This window comes from Coregonus clupeaformis, chromosome 14, assembly GCF_020615455.1.
Source record: "Coregonus clupeaformis isolate EN_2021a chromosome 14, ASM2061545v1, whole genome shotgun sequence".
In the NCBI taxonomy this organism is placed as follows: Eukaryota; Metazoa; Chordata; class Actinopteri; order Salmoniformes; family Salmonidae; genus Coregonus; species Coregonus clupeaformis.
In genome coordinates, this window is record NC_059205.1 from 12249603 (window position 1) to 12268612 (window position 19010).

The 19010-nt window shown below is 42.7% G+C and overlaps 2 protein-coding genes across 2 annotated transcripts; one reads left to right on the forward strand and one right to left on the reverse strand.

The window, feature by feature from the left end:
• Window positions 1–2988: 2988 nt before the first annotated feature.
• LOC121580769 (ras-related protein Rab-3A) lies at window positions 2989–12057 on the forward strand. The gene is made up of 5 exons (XM_041895794.2): window positions 2989–3084; window positions 5004–5228; window positions 8418–8536; window positions 8772–8896; window positions 9549–12057. The coding sequence occupies exons 2-5, from the start codon at window positions 5004–5006 to the stop codon at window positions 9737–9739; spliced, it is 660 nt and encodes a 219-aa protein (XP_041751728.1). The 5' UTR covers window positions 2989–3084; the 3' UTR covers window positions 9740–12057.
• Window positions 12058–12431: 374 nt separating this feature from the next.
• Window positions 12432–14269, reverse strand: LOC121581463 (transcription factor jun-D). Its single transcript, XM_041896958.2, has one exon. The coding sequence runs from the start codon at window positions 13969–13971 to the stop codon at window positions 13066–13068; it is 906 nt and encodes a 301-aa protein (XP_041752892.1). The 5' UTR covers window positions 13972–14269; the 3' UTR covers window positions 12432–13065.
• Between the last annotated feature and the right edge of the window lie 4741 nt (window positions 14270–19010).

Genomic DNA, 19010 nt, shown 5'->3' on the forward strand with positions numbered 1-19010 from the left:
GTCAGCCAAGCGTGTTGGGGATTTCCACGTGCTATTAGACTCCAAAGTGTCACAGCAGGTGCCCTGTTGTTTTGGTTCCTTGTGTGAGTTCTGGCATTCCAGACTCCTTGGGTCTCTGTGTGAGACTTTTTGGAACCGCGAGGGCATAGCTGCAGGAAGTAGGGGTGCTGAGGGTGCTGCAGCACCCCTTGAAAAATCAGAATAATAATTATATATATTTTTATCTTCACAAAAGTAGTGCACTGGGCCTTTTACTAGTCCTGTATTAGCTGACTGTCCCGTCGGTGACAGAATAGCAGCACCCCCACCCCCAATTTTTTTTCCTGCGGCTATGCACGAGGGTCTATGGACTTGGGCCTCCGTGGTCAATGTTAGGCAGCGTTTTGTCCGGGTTACCACAGTTTCCTTGTGGGTTTGAGCCTTGGGCTGCTGTGGCAGCACGCGGGCTGCCTTGGTTCATTGTGCGCGTGCGCTTTACAGAGTCACGACAGGTGTTCTGTTGTTTTGGGCTTGCGGTTCCTTGTACGAGTTCTGACATTTCAGGCCTGCAAGGTAAGTATTGTTCTTGGAACTGTGGGGTCTATGGACTTGGGCTGCAGTGGCAGCTTGTCAGTGCGCATAGCCAAGTTGCAGCAGGTTCTAGGTCCCTATATGGGGCTCTGACAGTTCAGGCTTCTCGGGTAAGTATCAGGGAAAAAGGTGACTTCTGTAAACCCATTTTGGAGCCGGTGGAACCTGTGTGCTTGGGCTACCGTTCGGTACCCTCTGAGCCGGCTTGGGGCATGATTGTATGTCCCCATAGTATGTTATACCGAGTGACTGACTGAAAGGGAACTTACAGTTATGAATATAACTACTGTTCCCTGAAGGAGGGAACGAGGTATGACATATTTTAACCCCATGCCATCAGGGGGTTTGGGCTCGCTGATGAGCAGTACTGAATTTAGGAAATGTATGCGAGCTTCCGAGGGCGGGCTCTGCATTCATTGGCCCGTTGGGCTTGATTTCAGTTTGCTTCAGGTGAATAGGATTGGTCGTTGACCCCACATAGTATGTTATACCTTGTTCCTTCCTTCAGGGAACAGTAGTTATATTCATAACTGTACATTTTCTCGATAACATCAGTAGAGTAGGAGATTCCTCTGAGTTTCAGGCACGTTGTTCCTATGTTTTTCTCCTGACCAGAACTATTCAGTCTGCAGTCTCGACTATCCAAACACAACTGTTTACTATGGGTTCCAATGCTCTTACTGTAACTGTACGCCTGTCCACCTTGCCAATAAAGAAGTCTTCATGCTTTTTGACATCATGGATGCTTATTGGGAATAACGTTGACCATGGAATGCTGCAATGATATGCATGTTTTTTTTTCAACACAATTCAGATGACATATGTTTATCTGAACGTATTTCTATAGGACAATAATTCTAAATCAAAACATACTTATTCAAAATACAGTCATACCAGGATCCAGATGCAGAGGGAGGTGTTTAGTCCCAGGGTCCTTAGCTAAAAGTTCATCACTAAGCTAAGGACCCTGGGACTAAACACCTCCCTCTGCAACTGGATCCTGGACTTCCTGACGGGCCGTCCCCAGGTGGTAAGGGTAAGTAACAACACATCTGCCACATTGATCCTCAACACGGGAGCCCCTCAGCGGTGCATGCTCAGTCCCCCCCTGTACTCCCTGTTCACCCATGACTGCATGGCCAGGCACGACTCCAACATCATCAAGTTTGTCGACGACACAACAGTGGTAGGCCTGATCACCGACAACGATGAGACAGCCTATAGGGAGGAGGTCAGAGACCTGGCCGTGTGGTGCCAGGATAACAACCTCTCCCTCAATGTGATCAAGACAAAGGAGATGATTGTGGACTACAGGAAAAAAAGACTGAGCACGCCCACATTCTCATCGACGGGGCTGTAGTGGAACAGGTTGAGAGCTTCAAGTTCCTTGGTGTCCACATCACTAACAAACTCATGGTCCAAACACACCAAGACAGTCGTGAAGAGGGCATGACAAAGCCTATTTCCCCTCAGGAGACTGAAAATATTTGGCATGGGTCCTCAGATCCTCAAAAAGTTATACAGTTGCACCATCGAGAGCATCCTGACTGGTTGCATCACCGCCTGGTATGGCAACTGCTCGGCCTCCGACCGCAAGGCACTACAGAGGGTAGTGCATACGGCCCAGTACATCACTGGGGCCAAGCTTCCTGCCATCCAGGACCTCTATACCAGGTGTTGTCAGAGGAAGGCCCTAAAAATGGTCACCCTAGTCATATACTGTTTTCTCTGCTACTGCACGGCAAGCGGTACCGGAGTGCCAAGTCTAGGTCCAAAAGGCTTCTTAACAACTTCTACCACCAAGCCATAAGACTCCTGAACAGCTAATCATGTCTAACCGGACTATTTGTATTGCCCCCCCCACCACCCCCTCTTTTACGCTGCTGCAACTCTGTTTATTATCTATGCATAGTCACTTTAACTCTACCCACATGTACATATTACCTCAATTACCTCGACTAACCGGTGCCCCCGCACATTGACTCTGTACCGGTACCCCCTGTATATAGCCTCCCTACTGTTATTTTATTTTACTGCTGCTCTTTAATTATTTACTATTTTTATTTTTTACTTATCTATTTTTTACTTAACACTTTTTTTGTTCTTAAAACTGCATTGTTGGTCAAGGGCTTGTAAGTAAGCATTTCACTGTAAGGTCTACACCCGTTGTATTCGGCGCATGTGGCAAATAACATTTGATTTGATTTGAAGGGATAGGTGGCAACATATTTTTTATGAATCAGGAAATAATTATTTGACAATCGATTTTTACCTTTATCCATAACTAGTCCCCTCAATAATGGATTACCTTTCAGAGAGGTGTTGGTGGGTGGGCCCTAGAACGCTCAGCGAGCGTAAACAGTCTCGATTGGTATTTAAGACTGCCAGTAATCCTCTAGCTCTACTCTGAGCCCGCCCCCTCGGTGACAGTCAATCAAGTGACGCCCGAGCTTCTGCAGGTGCAACACTGGGTACTGCTGCGACGGAGCTGCAGATAAAAACAGACATTTCACGGTAAGCCGCAAGCTGTATTATCTTGCGAGGCATTTAAACAAATTATAATAGCACTAGAAAGTGTTCGATTATGTTGGCAGATGTAAATCAAAGAATGGAGAGGACAAATTTAGTCGCAAAATAAGGAAGAATAACCTTCATTTGACATATAGCGAGGCTAGGATGCTTCGCTAGCATCAATAGCCTAGTATGCTAGCTAAGCCTAATTGCAGGGAGCCGTGTATTTTCATTGGGTGAAAATGCTGTCAATGCGGCTGTTTAACAGAATGTAGCCTAGTTTTTCTGCCATTACAACAGCAATCCTATTGAATGACCAGCAGCAGCTGTTATTCGGGAAATAAACATATTTAGAAGTATGTTTTTTCTTCCCATTGAATGGTGCGCGAGCCATTCGAGCCCCATCTAACAAGCTTGAGGATAGCAGTAGCAACTGGCTGGCTAGCTAGATAGGCGTCTTTACTAGCCAGATAGCTAGCTAGCTAAACAGTGGCGACCCAATGGGTTGGTCTTAGCCTAATTGATCTCCCGGTGACCAAGACCGCTTACCCATGTAAGTACAATTATCTACATACATTGACCATAGCAAATGTCAAGTCAAACCGCCTGATGTAAATGCATGTCCCTGTCCATTCAATTATACGACATGCGCTAAAATATATTCTCAAGACACCCACTGACCCAGCCATAGCTGGTTAGCCAGTTTAGCGGACGCTTTGCCTAAGCCCCGCAGTTTCCGCCTCCTTTATCTTGGTCTGGGTGCGCATAGGCGATTTTACTGTCTGAAATGTCGGAGCAATGACTATCTATCTACGTTTATTTATAACAAAATGCTGTTTTCATTACATTGCTTTACTATGAAAGATATAAAGATTATTACAGCATCGTTTCTTTCTGTTTAAACGTTATAAGCGCACTAGAATGTGCAGGGACTGACTATACAGCGCCACAGGACACATATGATGTTTACAAGACTCTCACCTCTCAAGATAAGTGTTATGGAAATGTTATGAGGGTCAATCAGTTTTGATCCTGTGCTTTAGTGGATAGATTTCTTTGAAAGTAGGCTCGGCCTGACCTCACCTCCGTTAGTAACAATCAAAGATGCCTGTATTATCAGATCTGGGAGGAGTCCACATTTTCAATGTCAAAATTATTATTATGGTATTACTCAATGAAATCTAGTTGCATTTTAGATTCTTGAAAAGCAAGGATATGCAATGACATTCAAGCCATCGAAATCACACTGATGTGGATATGGGTCCTTAATACTGTAATTGGCCATAGAATCAAAGCATACGCCTATTTCCAAATTCAACTTTTATTTTGGTTTTAATTCAATATGTTGTACCATTCCATAGCCTTCCACAAAAATATATTGCTGTAGGCTATTTTAAAACATCCTTATCTTTAGTTGATTAAATACATTTGAAGGGTGTGACTGTAATCTCATGTCAATCATTCACTAAAAGGCTTTATGGCTCATTGAACATAGTCAACATCAATCAGTATGATCTGACACACATTTTTTATTGATTGTTGTCTGTCCCTTTCCCAGGGAGGTGTTAGATTATATTACTCATTCTATTGACCACTGCTGTTGGAAGCGTTTAGAAAAATTACTCCATAGTTATTAGTTTGATGTCAAAACATGCTGGCATATTTTGATGTAGCTATTTTTCATAGAGACAGTAGATGTTGGATATGGGTGGGATGAGTGATCATCATTTGGTAGTTCTACTTACCTGCCCATTTCCTCAGATATTTACCAAAGAGGTGCTCATGGATTTCTCTAAAAAACGATCCTCTGATTGTTGACAACGCAAATGGATAAATCTGCCATTTTGACTGAAGAAATGTTTCTATTTTAAATGGGCAACAAAGGCATTAATTCAATTTGTCGTCATTCTCTCCCTCCAAAGATGGCCTCCGCAACAGCCACCTATGGACAGAAGGAGACCTCAGACCAGAACTTTGACTACATGTTCAAGATCCTGATCATTGGCAACAGCAGTGTGGGTAAGACCTCCTTCCTGTTTCGCTACGCAGACGACTCATTCACACCGGCCTTCGTCAGCACGGTGGGCATCGACTTCAAGGTGAAGACCATCTACAGAAACGACAAGAGGATCAAGCTGCAGATCTGGGTAAGACACTGACCTTAACTGATTCAATCATCCCTCTGTTGAACACAAATGAGCTCATGTATGTTATTAGGGGTATTCTTGCTTTAAAGGGATTGCTCCACCAAATTATAATAATAATAATAATATGCCATTTAGCAGACGCTTTTATCCAAAGCGACTTACCGTCATGCGTGCATACAAATTACTGTCATACAAATTACACATTTACCTCATCTAATGGATATGTAGTCGGCTAGTTTGGGTGAAGAACAGACATTGACAGATTCAACCGCAGTGGTATCTAATCCCCAACCCTGGTCCTGGAGTGCTACTGTACAAGGTGTGCAGGCTCTTGACAAGAGCATGATCAGTTAAATCGGGTGTATTAGAGCTGGACTGGAACAAAAACCTACGTAACTTGTAGCATTCCAGGACCAGGGTTGGTGACAACTATTTTACCTTATGAAATATGAATGAGCACAAAGGTCTAGGCAAGTAGGCTAGTTCTCCAAGTTTGATATCAATACGCTATACAGTCGGGGGGGGAGACGAGACGACTGTATGGGAAATATCCCATGACAATAGGCTAGACTTGAAAGTTACGCTTTTTTAGGGGGTGAGTTTGTTTAGGATTTTGGCCAGTCAGACCTCTATACTTTCCTGCACTCATCTCCATTTGAGGCCTATGACAGCGGAGGGGGCAGAGAGGAGCAGTATCGGTACACTTGCAGGAGGTTTGTGTCTCCAGTCTCTCTCCCTCTCTCTCTCGCTCTGTCTGTCTGTGGCTCCTGTGAGGAATATGTTTAGTTCTGAAGAAGATTGGTTGTGACACTACGTGCGTCATGGTGAGGCATCTGCATCCACCCCCTTTATCAGAGTAGACCTCGCTTTGGAACAGCGCACACAGCTCTGATCTAGGGTGCTACCTTTATACACAAGAGATATTCTCATTATAAGGATTATGATTACTGTTTCTTGAAAAATGCAGTTTGAGGATTTGATGACACATGCTCACCTAGACCTACAGTCGTTCAGTGTTTTTAGATATTTTTGTCAGATGTTACTATGGTATACTGAAGTATAATTACAAGCATTCCATTCCAAGTGTCAAAGGCTTTTATTGACAATTACATTACGTTTATGCAAAGAGTCTATTTGCAGTGTTGACCCTTCTTTTTCAAGACCTCTGCAATCCGCCCTGGCATGCTGTCAATTAACTTCTGGGCCACAACCTGACTGATGGCAGCCCATTCTTGCATAATCAATGCTTGGAGTTTGTTAGAATTTGTGGGTTTTTGTTTGTCCACCTGCCTCTTGAGGATTGAGCACAAGTTCTCAATGGGATTAAGGTCTGGGGAGTTTCCTGGCCATGGACCCAAAATGTTGTTTTGTTCCCCAAGCCACTTAGTTATCACTTTTGCCTTATGGCAAGGTGCTCCATCATGCTGGAAAAGGCATTGTTCGACACCAAACTGTTCTTGGATGGTTGGGAGAAGTTGCTCTCTGAGGATGTGTTGGTACCATTATTTATTCATGGCTGTGTTCTTAGGCAAAGTTGTGAGTGAGTCCACTCCCTTGGCTGAGAAGCAACCCCACACATGAATGGTCTCAGGATGCTTTACTGTTGGCATGACACAGGACTGATGGTAGCGCTCACCTTGTCTTCTCCGGACAAGCTTTTTTCCGGATGCCCCAAACAATCGTAAAGGGATTTCATCAGAGAAAATGACTTTACCCCAGTCCTCAGCAGTCCAATCCCTGTACCTGTTGCACAATATCAGTCTGTCCCTGATGTTTTTCCTGGAGAGAAGTGGCTTCCTCACTGCCCTTCTTGATACCAGGCCATCCTCCAAAAGTATTCACCTCACTGTGCGTGCAGATGCACTCACACCTGCCTGCTGCCATTCCTGAGCAAGCTCTGGATTTTCTTGTGCTCCCTGAAGCCTTCTTCACAACAATTGAACCTCTCTCCTTGAAGTACTTGATGATCCGATAAATGGTTGATTTAGGTGCAATCTTACTAGCAGCAATATCCTTGCCTGTGAAGGCCTTTTTGTGCAAAGCAATGATGTCGGCACGTGTTTCCTTGCAGGTAACCATGGTTAACAGAGGAAGAACAATGATTTCAAGCACCACCCTCCTTTTAAAGCTTCCAGTCTGTTATTCTAACTCAATCAGCATGACAGAGTGATCTCCAGCCTTGTCCTCATCAACACTCTCACCTGTGTTAATGAGAGAATCACTGACATGATGTCAGCTGGTCCTTTTGTGGCAGGGCTGAAATGCAGTGGAAAAGTTTTTTTGGGATTAAGTTCATTTTCATGGCAAAGAGGGACATTGCAATTAATCGGATCACTCTTCATAACATTCTGGAGTATATGCAAATTGCCATCATAAAAACTGATGCAGCAGACTTTGTGAAAATTAATATTTGTGTCATTCTCAACTTTTGACCACATGTTTTTATAGAAATTTGAACGGTTTTCTCAGTTGCCAGATCCGAGGCGCATTTTAGTAAAGCGAGCAAATCCACTCTCCCAAGATATTATTTTGATTTATGTTGCTTGACATGTATGGAATAAATCAAGATTATATGCTGTCAATGTGGGTTTATATTCATATGATCCTGTGAACATGACCATGTCTCAGTGTTATAAGATCGCTGAAGCCAAAAAACAAACATGTATGCTGATAAATGTGTCTTGTTTTCCTAAATTGACCTCAATTCATTTTCCAAAGCGCCTGCCGTTGCTGTCTCTCCTACGTGCAGCGTCATTATGGCCTGGTGACGCCCATAAAACTTGCTTAAACACATCAGAAAATGGCTTCGAGAGCTATTGCATTTCTCTATGTGTTATGTTACTGTTATGTTCTATCGCACTGCCAACTCACTGCTTGTTTAAAACATAATCTTACACTGATATACTGCACTGCTGCATGTGCTGGCTATAAATTGATACTGTAACTACACTTCAGACATCACATGGAATATTGAAGTTAGTATCTGTCTTTTTTCTTTTTTTAATCCACAACTTCATTGTTATATCCAGCTGCAATGTTTAAAGATGGATGTGAGGTTAAACTTAGTGCATTGTTTTATGTGGTAGTACATTGGAGGGCCCTTCTGCTGCAGGGCTATTTTTGTGTCAGAGTATACGTGTGTGCATGATACAATGATTGATTGTGTGATATAATGTGTGCTTCTCCCAGGACACTGCCGGCCAGGAACGCTACAGGACTATCACCACAGCCTACTACAGAGGAGCCATGGGCTTCCTGCTCATGTATGACATCACCAACGAGGACTCTTTCAATGCTGTGCAGGACTGGTACGGCACCACTGGGCAATAGTGTGTGTGTGTACAACGACTGTACATTTGGCCTTGTATTGTATTTATGTTCTGCAAAAGTTACATAATTTGATGACTGGGTGAAAAATGACAGCACCAATCAAGCAGCTTTGCCTGTTGGATGAGGGTCCATGCATGGAACTAAAAAAAATGTGTATCTGGAAAGTTATGATAGGATCCTTAATACAACTCAATTTTGTATATGTGTGTTCAGGTCCACCCAGATTAAGACGTACTCATGGGACAACGCCCAGGTCCTGCTGGTGGGAAACAAGTGTGACATGGAGGATGAGAGGGTGGTGGCAGCAGACCGCGGCAGGCAGCTCTCTGACCAACTGGGTGAGTTGGAACACTGTACTTAATTACCCAGTAATATAATAATAACAAGTTACCAGTTTCCTTTCACTAGAAAACAAGTTTTATGTTCCTAACCTGCAGTAGTCTCGAAAACCCGGCCGTAGGCAACAGTGACTAGACTCTTGTTTGGCACCCAACATTTTTTATTTTGGCACAAAACATTTTTGGGTGCGGGTCCTCTTCAGACAGACAGGTCAACCAACAAATCACAAGGCAGACATGCCAAACCAAAGATTGCAGGCAAAACCGTTGCAGTGGTTTTAGTGAAGGTAGTTGATGTAAACTAGCCACTTGTGAAATGCACTCATTAAAAATAACCTCTGTGATCTCCATCTTGCTAGCTACTATTTTGTATTTTATTTAAGAGGATAAAGTAGTGATGTAGGTCTATGCCATAAAGAGTCCATAATTGAAACCAGACCCTAGTCACTGTTGCCTAGGGTTGGGTTTTCAAGGCTAAATCTGCAGTTACTGTGTACAGTATAGTAATGACATTCCAGTAGTTCTGGGGCAACTTCATGACATATGGACACATTAATGTAAAGTGTTGATGATTACAACAAGTAAACATCACTTGTTAGATTCAAATGACTCTTAATTCATCAGACATCTCTGGCTTTCCTCTCCTCTGCAGGCTTTGAGTACTTTGAGTGCAGTGCCAAGGACAACATCAATGTGAAGCAGACGTTTGAGCGGCTGGTGGACATCATCTGTGAGAAGATGTCGGAGAGCCTGGACAACGCCGACCCCGCCATCACAGGGGCCAAACAGGGGCCCCAGCTCACCGAGCAGCCCGAACGCCCCCACCAGGACTGTGCTTGCTAAACACGCACCACACACACACACACACACCTGACCTCTCACACACCCCATTCCTACAGCCTCCTCAGCTGGTGGTAGAGGTCTGTGATGGGTTTGTGTTTAGATGGAAGAGCTGAAAACTCCATTATTCCGTATTTCAGTCCATAGGTGTTCTACTGTAAGTTCAAAGTTCACATTCCTCTGACTCCCCTTACTGCGGCCTCGAACCTGAAAGGATTTCATGTCTTTTTTCGAAGGGCCACATTGCTGATTATCTGTTTACTGTCGATAGCTTTGCTGTTTTTTTTTATATGTCCCCGATTGGCTGGTGACCGAACATATTAAGCAACCAAATCCATTGGCGTGAGTGAGGATATGCTCCAAATTTGTGATAACAAAAATTGGATGAGATTGTGTTTTTAAACATATCCGACCAAAATCCCATGCATATTGGTTATCAATCATGGTCATTTTCTAATATTTGATCATTGCTGAATTTAAGAAAAAGACAACGTGATGATGTGTTATGTACTGGTCCCTGTCCCAGTTTTTTTGTTTAAATATATATATATTTATTTATTTATTTATTTATTTTTAATTTTTTAATTTTTTAAACCTTGATAGAAAATATTGATTGATGGAGAAAGGTGTCTTTAAGTATAAGAGAAGAATTGTATCTATAAATGTTCAGAGTATAATGAATATGCATTTTAAAATTCAAAAATATATAAAGAAATAGTATACAATTACAACATTTCTGTAGACATATCTGTGCTTTGTGAGAGGTGCATGTTGTTGTTGTTATAAAAAATGTTTTACATGGATATTCTGTAAAAGCTGTTGTGGGCCACGCCCCTCTGAATCAAACTGGTTTGTTTTGCTTTAAGAATGTAGCATGTGTGAAGAACAGTTGAAAATGAAGCTTCTAATTTCTTGTCAGTGTATAACACTGCTACTCTACAGCACAATTACCTCTTATTCATGTGTACAACACACACACAGTCAGAACGACACTGGATTACTGCACCCATATGCTACAACACTGATCAATTTTTACATCACGTTCCAATCACTTTCCGATGTCTGACAGTCAGTATGGTTTGTTTTTTATTTTGTGAGGAGGAAATTATGATTTTGTTGAAGCATGTTCAACGTCATGTTTATGTGATTTTGCTCTGTTTCAGTGTAGAGAGAATTGCTTGTTGGCATATACATGAGGAAAACACCTAGCTAGAGCCAAACTAAATGCACTCAGGCACATGAAGACATTTTGTCAATTGTCACGACCATCTATATTTACAAACAGTATTTATTATTTATTTATTTATTTATGAATTAGGTTCTTCATAGATTGTTGTTTGCGGGCACTATCACAGTTGAAAAAAAACGTATCATTATTGTATAGAGAGATTAGTTCAAAACCAGGATGTCCTTTGAAATGAACTTGTGTTGACATACTCCTGCTGAAGACACTTCCCATTCCACTGTATGTTCTCATGATCATGTACGAGCTGTTTCAATGGGAATTACTTTTACGTCCATTTTCCATGTTTTTAAACCAACTCTGAAGCCGTTAGGGTGGGTGTAATAATACCAGAATAAATACTGTATTCCTCTCAGAGCAATACTTTGTCCATTTCTGGTCTCTCCTGGATGGAAAATATTAACAGCCAACAAACCTGCTAAAGGGCATGTCTTTAACAAATACTGTTTGCGTGAAGGATTTAGGCAGGGTTCGTGCTATCCGGAATCCTTAGGACGTCCCTAGACTAAACTTAACCCGTACCCTAACCTTTTAACCATAACACTTACCTAACCATAAACTTAACCATTTTAAATGTAAACTTCAATGGGGGGTAGGGATGTCCTAAGGATCCCACATAGCGAGGACCCTTTAAACAGCTTTGCTTAGTCTTCTTTCCAAAAACGACACCCGCTAGAACAAGACTTGTTAGACACATTATTAGAGCTGAATAAAAGGCCTGCCATATTGTAGTAATGATAGAGAAGCATTTGGCATGTATGCCTACACTGTGGCAGTTTTCAAAAAGGGAAAAGTGTTCGAAGTAGGATCAGTACTTATCAAGTCCTATTATTTTGACTGCGTTGGTTAACTTTTGTTTTTTGTTGATTGTGTTTTTGCTACAGCTGTAAACTTGCCTCTGACTTAGGTATCTGTTCAATTCAGCTAGCTCTCTCTTAGCTCTCCTCCCCTCTGTCCTCTCTCCCCCCTGTAAATAATGTGGGGTTTTCTTCTTGGGTTTTAGTCGTGTGAATTGTTCTGTAATACTGTAACTCCAGGTTTGCTAAAACAAGGAATTAATAAACAAAACATAAAAGCAGTATGCGTGGAAACCTAGTCAACATTTATTCAAATCTGTCTTTGAGGCACATTTTTGTGTTAGGTGTAAAGTAGCCTCTCGGTCCAAACTGACAATGATATTACCTTCATCAAGCCAATAGGTGGCATAATAGTGTAGCACTCCCACTGCTACCCACCTCATCAAATACATTGAGGGATGCAGTTCAGTTCAAGCATTATTTTACTTTTTATTCTAATGTAACAAAGCCTGTAATACAACAGGATTGAGAAAAAACAATAATATGCACCTATTCTACAATAATCCATCTCTGGTAGAGGCTATAATAAATAGCTGGCACAATGTGTAATAGGACAATAAAGTACAGTCGGTCCACAATAACACTTGACAACAGATTAAATAATTCATAGAATTTAATAAACAGCTTTGAGAGGTAAAATCCCATTCAAAATGGCTACATAGGGCCAACAATGACGGCTACATTCATGGATGGTGACAGATACACAGAGTTGCGCAACATTACATTACTGTGGCCAACACAAGAGCTTACAAGACATGCACAATTCATATTTGCAGAAAATATAAAGACACTATGCAAAATAAGACATGTTTTGGTAAATAAAATGTACATTTATCATTGGTAAATAAGTGCTTGTAAACAAGTAAGGCATTATATATTACACAGTGGATGACATGTACTCAATGACATCCTGGTGTTTAGTTGCACTCATTGAGATTGTCCAGTTTACATGCAGATAATGCTATCCTTGTTGGCTATGTATTATTGTCCATTGGAGAGCTGATAGTGCATGTTCCTCCTAAGAGGGCAGCAAAATTAGTCTGTTTGCTACAAAATTATAGCCACATTTTTTAAGAGAGACCCATAGTGTTCCAGTTCTAATTGATTTTTAGCAATTAATTTGTATTCTATTAGAAAAGGCAAATAGCCTACTGAGTTTCAGTTAGTCCATATCCCCAGAGGATAACAAACCCCATGGTGGTGGGTGCCTCATAGGCCTACACTATCCTCTAGTAAGCTTGCACTTGGTTTGGGAGAAGTTGACATCCATTACTGACATGGTTCATAACCTTTTGTTTCAACTGGGCCACTTGCTGTCTAAGCACTCTGGCTGTGGAGGCCAGTTCAGTGTTCTGAGTCTTAAGGTTTTTGACCTTGTCTTCAAGACGGGATATTCTCTCCAGCTTTCTTTTGCGGCACTTGGACGCCGCTATTCTGTTGCGCAGCTTTTTCCTCTCTGCTTTGATGCGCTCCTGGTTGTCCATGTCAATAGGAGACAAAGGCGGGCTGTCTCCAAAGCACTGCATGTCGGGGACTGTCTGCGGTTCCTCCTTCAACGCCTGGAGTCGTGACAGCGCCGCCGCAGCCGCCTGTTGATGCGCGCTCATCAGATGAGAAGGTGGCGGTGGGAATGGAATTGTATCCGTGGAATAATTCACTGTGGTGCCCAGTGGGCTATTTCCATAGCCGTTCAACGTCGTGTACACTGGCAGATCTGACGGCAAGCCGACCGGGGCTGCGTTGGAGCCGATAAGGTCCAGTCTGTCCGGCGGTACGCACGTCCCCTCGCTCAGCTGGTTCTGCTTGTGAAGATCCTCAAGGGCCTTCACGAAGCCTTCCGCAAATTCCTGTTCGTCGCTGGCTGACTTTGGGTAGAGGAACTGAGAGGTTGGGATCGTGGTAACCATTCCATTCGATTGGATAATCAATCGTTCTAGGTCCGGAGTCGCCAATTTCAAGAGTCCCAAGTCCGGGGAGTTCAGAATTCCCTCTGCGTCCCGGAGATTTGGTTTCAGATTGGAGCTTTGGTCATCCAGGTTTAGACTCATGTCTTTCTTCATCATGCTGGTGTAGGAATAGAGGCTTGAAATCCCTCGAGTATTCAACACATTACAAGGGTAGAGGGTTGTTTCCATTCTAACCCCTCACACGAGGGTATGTTGAAGTTTACGCATAAACTAAGAAAATTCAACCGTTAAACTCCGGCAATAAAACACACAGTTCAGGTTACATTTCCTGTATTGTTCCTATCTTCAAACTCGGATTAAATTAATCGACTATTTCCCTTTACCTGTATCCCTGAGGCTAAAACAATAGTCGTGGCTTGGCTTTTCCTGTTCTTCTCGCCCGTACTAACGCTTTTCACAGATGGCACAACTGCTATGCGCACACCCAACCCTCTGTTGCTTTCTCTCCCTAAAAATTCCATTATGTCACTTTAGCGCGCTAAGATTGGCCCAAAATGACGTCTGATTTAAATAAGGGCCGAACCAGTCCATATTGCCATGGAGACTTTAGGTAAACTGCAAACAGTGCAGTGCATTGTGGTTTGATGTCATAAAATAGAACGCGCAGGGTCGCCAAAAGAAACTGGGCGGGGAAGGAACTAGGGAGGGGCACAGAAGGTTTCTTCAGCTCTCTTGACCAGCACAGTCTTTAGGGGAACTTAGACAATGTTCCCACGCCAACTTGACAGCTGTATGTGAATGAACACACTTATAAACTTTCATTTATCACCCCCAAACAAACACACACTCTTTCTGTCTGTCTGTGTGTGTGTGTGTGTGTGTGTGTGTGTGTGTGTGTGTGTGTGTGTGTGTGTGTGTGTCATTGTGTCATTGTGTCAGCCTACTGCAAGTGATCTATGGTGGTTCCAATTCCAAACATTCTCACAGCTCTGTCCAGTTTAGGATATATGATGACAACATTCTCATAGCTCTGTCCAGTTTAGGATATATGATGACAACATTCTCATAGCTCTGTCCAGTTTAGGATATATGATGACAACATTCTCATAGCTCTGTCCAGTTTAGGATATATGATGACAACATTATCATAGCTCTGTCCAGTTTAGGATATATGATGACAACATTCTCACAGCTCTGTCCAGTTTAGGATATATGATGACAACATTCTCATAGCTCTGTCCAGTTTAGGATATATGATGACAACATTCTCATAGCTCTGTCCAGTCTAGGATATATGATGACAACATTCTCACAGCTCTGTCCAGTTTAGGATATATGATGATAAAGAAGCAGACAAGGATACATCTGAGGATAGATTGTAGCAAGTCAAGGCACATAAAAAACATGGGCTCAGGAATCCTAGGTATGCAGTCAGTCACTGAATGTAAACATTTGACCTCATAAATTAATACTGTGTCTTCTAATCCAAACACATTTCTAAGAGTGATTGCACAGCTTGGTGCAAATAAACTAAGAGGTGCTTTATTGGGGAAGTAATTCCCGGTAGGTTTGAACAAAAATTAGGAAGGAGATACTGCAGAGGGATGAGGAAACCATGTTGTTCTTTTAGCAGCCAATGTTTGACAAAGAACTCAACTCAATATTCTTAGAATGGTTAGTAGCCTATAGACTGACCAGGTGAATCCAGGTGAAAGCTATGATCCCTTATTGATGTCACTTGTGAAATCCACTTCAATCAGTGTAGATGAAGGGGAGGAAACAGGAAAATTAAGGATTTTTAAGCCTTGAGACAATTGAGATATGGATTGTGTATGTGTGCCATTCACAGGGTGATTTAAGTGCCATTGCATGGGGTATGGTAGTAGGTGCCAGGTGCACCGGTTTGAGTGTGTCAAGAACTGCAACGCTGCTGGGTTTTTCATGCTCAACAGTTTCCAGTGTGTATCAAGAATGGTCCACCACCCAAAGGACATCCAGCCAACTTGACACAACTGTGGGAAGCATTTGAGTCAACATGGGCCGGCATCCCTGTGGAATGCTTCCGACACCTTGTAGAGTCCATGCCCCGACGAATTGAGGATGTTCTGAGGGCAAAAGGGGGTGCAACTTAATATTAGAAAGGTGTTCCTAATGTTTATACACTCAGTGTATAGCTCATCTGTTGGTTATGGCAGTGGATATTGTACACTACATGACCAAAAGTATGTGGACACCTGCTCGTCGAACATCTCATTCCAAAAGCATGGGCATTAATATGGAGCTGGTCCCCTCTTTGCTGCTATAACAGCTTCCACTCTTCTGGGAAGGCTTTCCACTAGATGTTGGAACATTGTTCCGGGGACTTACTTCCATTCAGCCTCTAGAGCATTAGTGAGGTCAGGCACTGATGTTGGGCGATTAGGCCTGGCTCGCAGTCTGCGTTCCAATTCATCCCAAAGGTGTTCGATGGGGTTGAGGTCAGGGCTCTGTGCAGGCAAGTCAAGTTCTTCCACACCGATCTCAACAAACTATTTCTGTATGGACCTCGCTATGGACGGGGGCATTGTCATGCTGAAACAGGAAAGGGCCTTCCCCAAACTGTTGGCACATAAATGGAAGCACAGAATCGTCTAGAATGTCATTGAAAAATGTCAAAATCAAAAATGTATACAAGAGCGTCTGCTAAATGACAAAAAAAAATATTGTTTTATTGTATGCTGTAGCGTTAAGATTTCCCTTCACTGGAACTAAGGGGCCTAGCTCGAACCATAAAAATCAACCCCAGAGCATTATTCTTCATCCACCAAACTTTACAGTTGGCACTATGCATTGGGGCAGGTAGCGTTCGCCTGGCATCTGCCAAACCCAGATTTGTCCGTCGGACTGCCAGATGGTGAAGCGTGATTCATCACTCCAGAGAATGCGTTTCCACTGCTCCAGAGTCCAACGGCGGCGAGCTTAACACCACTCCAGCCGACGCTGTTCAGCCATGGAAACCCCTTTCATGAAGCTCCCGACGAACAGTTCTTGTGCTGACGTTTATACACCTGTCAGCAATCAGTGTGGCTGAAATAGCTGAATCCACTCATTTGAAAGGGTGTCCACATACTTTTGTATATATAGTGTATCTGCCCAGAAATATCAGATATCTGCTGGATAAGACATGAGAGATACACCACCTCAGAACAGAAAGCCCCAAACGGTGATGGCTGTCTGCTGTTGCTATGAATAGCCCAGTGCAGCGGGTGGTTCTAGGCAGCCATAATAGACAATAACCCCCCGTAGGAAGGGATGATGTCCGTAGACTGTCTGTATCAGCACCACAGAATAGCAAGGGCATCATTTGTTTCCATGGCAACGTTGACATAGGCTGTGACGCAAGAGCAGGTGAATGAATGGGGGAAGGGGATTGAGGTTGTTGAAGGATGCGAGGGTGGTGAATGGGCGATTGGGCTGTGTGTCTGTGTGTACGTGTTTAACTATACTAAGACTGTGTGTGTGTGTGTGTGTGTGTGTGTGTGTGTGTATTTATAAGTGGGCGTCAATATTCAGATAAAAATCTTCCAGCATTCTGTATATGGTGTATTAAATAGCCTATGATGGTTCGTTCAGGGAAAATCAGATTTTGTAGAATAGAATGAATTCAAAATACATATGGTTAGGATGTCATCAATTGAAAGATGTTCCGTTAGTGAAGTAATCTCCCTTTGATGTCAATTTTTTTGGAATAGATTACACCTTTCTTCACAGCACATTAAAAACGAACACCAACCAAAAGCTTCCTATTTTTGACAGAAACAACTGCCTTTTATTTTTTTCATCCATATTCAGCATGGCATTTAGAATCAGGCATTCAGAAGGCAGTGGCTAGAATGTATGAGTCATGTCCTGAAACAGGGGTATGGACTGAATATAAACCATAAGTTGTTACGGTAAACAGATATCAAAATGGGAGTGCCTTTATGAAAACATAAACACCAACCCAGCTGGTTTTAAAGAGTATTTCAACATAATACAAATGTTTTTCATTATATATTTTTCCACTCAAATTCTATTTACGGATTAATTTCTTGCTTTACAGAAATGTGATAAAGCTAAGATGAGAGCTAAAGTGAGATGTAACAACATTTACATGCTTGTACTGAAGTGTACAATAGCTGACACAATGAATACCCTACCAGGTGCTATGACTTTAAAGGCTTCTACGGCTGGGATTGCTCAATTCTGCTGAAGCTGTCCCAATTTTGCGAGTTGGGAAAACATTAGATTTTATTACAGGCAAAGTGTCAATATTACCAAATAAAGCGATTATAAATGCATGGGGGAAATCAATCTGATTCTGAACATAAGAATTGAAAGGCCTAATAAACAAAATTTTATTAAAATGTGCTATCTTGTGGCTTTGGAAAGCCTTTAAAAATGTATCAATATGCGACCGGGAGACCCATGGGGCGGCAATTGGCCCAGCGTCGTCCAGGGTAGGGGAGGGAATGGCCGGCAGGGATGTAGCATGGCGTTTGCAACGCCAGGGTTATGGGTTTGATTCCCACAAGGGGTATGAAAAAAATAATGTATGCACTAACTGTAAGTCGCTCTGGATAAGAGCGTCTGCTAAATGACTAAAATGTAAATGTAAATGTACTTCAAGGTCTCAGAGGGAGTGAAGCCACCGATTGAACGCTACTAGTGGGCACCGCTAACTAGCTAGCCATTTCACATCGGTTACACTCACCCCCCTTTGACCTCCACCTTCTCCGCAGCAATCCCAGCAGCTGGGGAAGCCAGAGAGGAAGAGGCGAAGAGGGAGGATTGACTCCACCCAAAATCTGTCCTCGTGAGATAAGCCATTTTTTGTATGGTGGTCTATGAGAGAGTGTCAAATAATGTAAGGCTTATTTGATCTAATAGAAGTTTAGTAATGTGGGCCTCTTGAGTGGCGCAGTTGAACTGTGTTTCCTTTCGACACATTGGTGCGGCTGGCTTCCGGGTTAAGTGGGAAGGTGTTAAGGAGTGAGTTTTGGAGGACGCATGACTTGACCTTTGTCTCTCCCGAGCCCGTTGGGGAGTTGCAGCGATGAGACAAGATCGTAATTGGATTGCAATTGGATATCACGAAATTGGGGAGAAAAAAACAAATACAGGCGAATATATAGATGAAAGTCACCTTGTCCTAGAGAGATTTACATGGTTATCAAAATGTCACGGCAGGGAAAGCCTACACGAAACACAGACCTTATTTTAAGTGTTTATAAAATCCCCTATGGGGA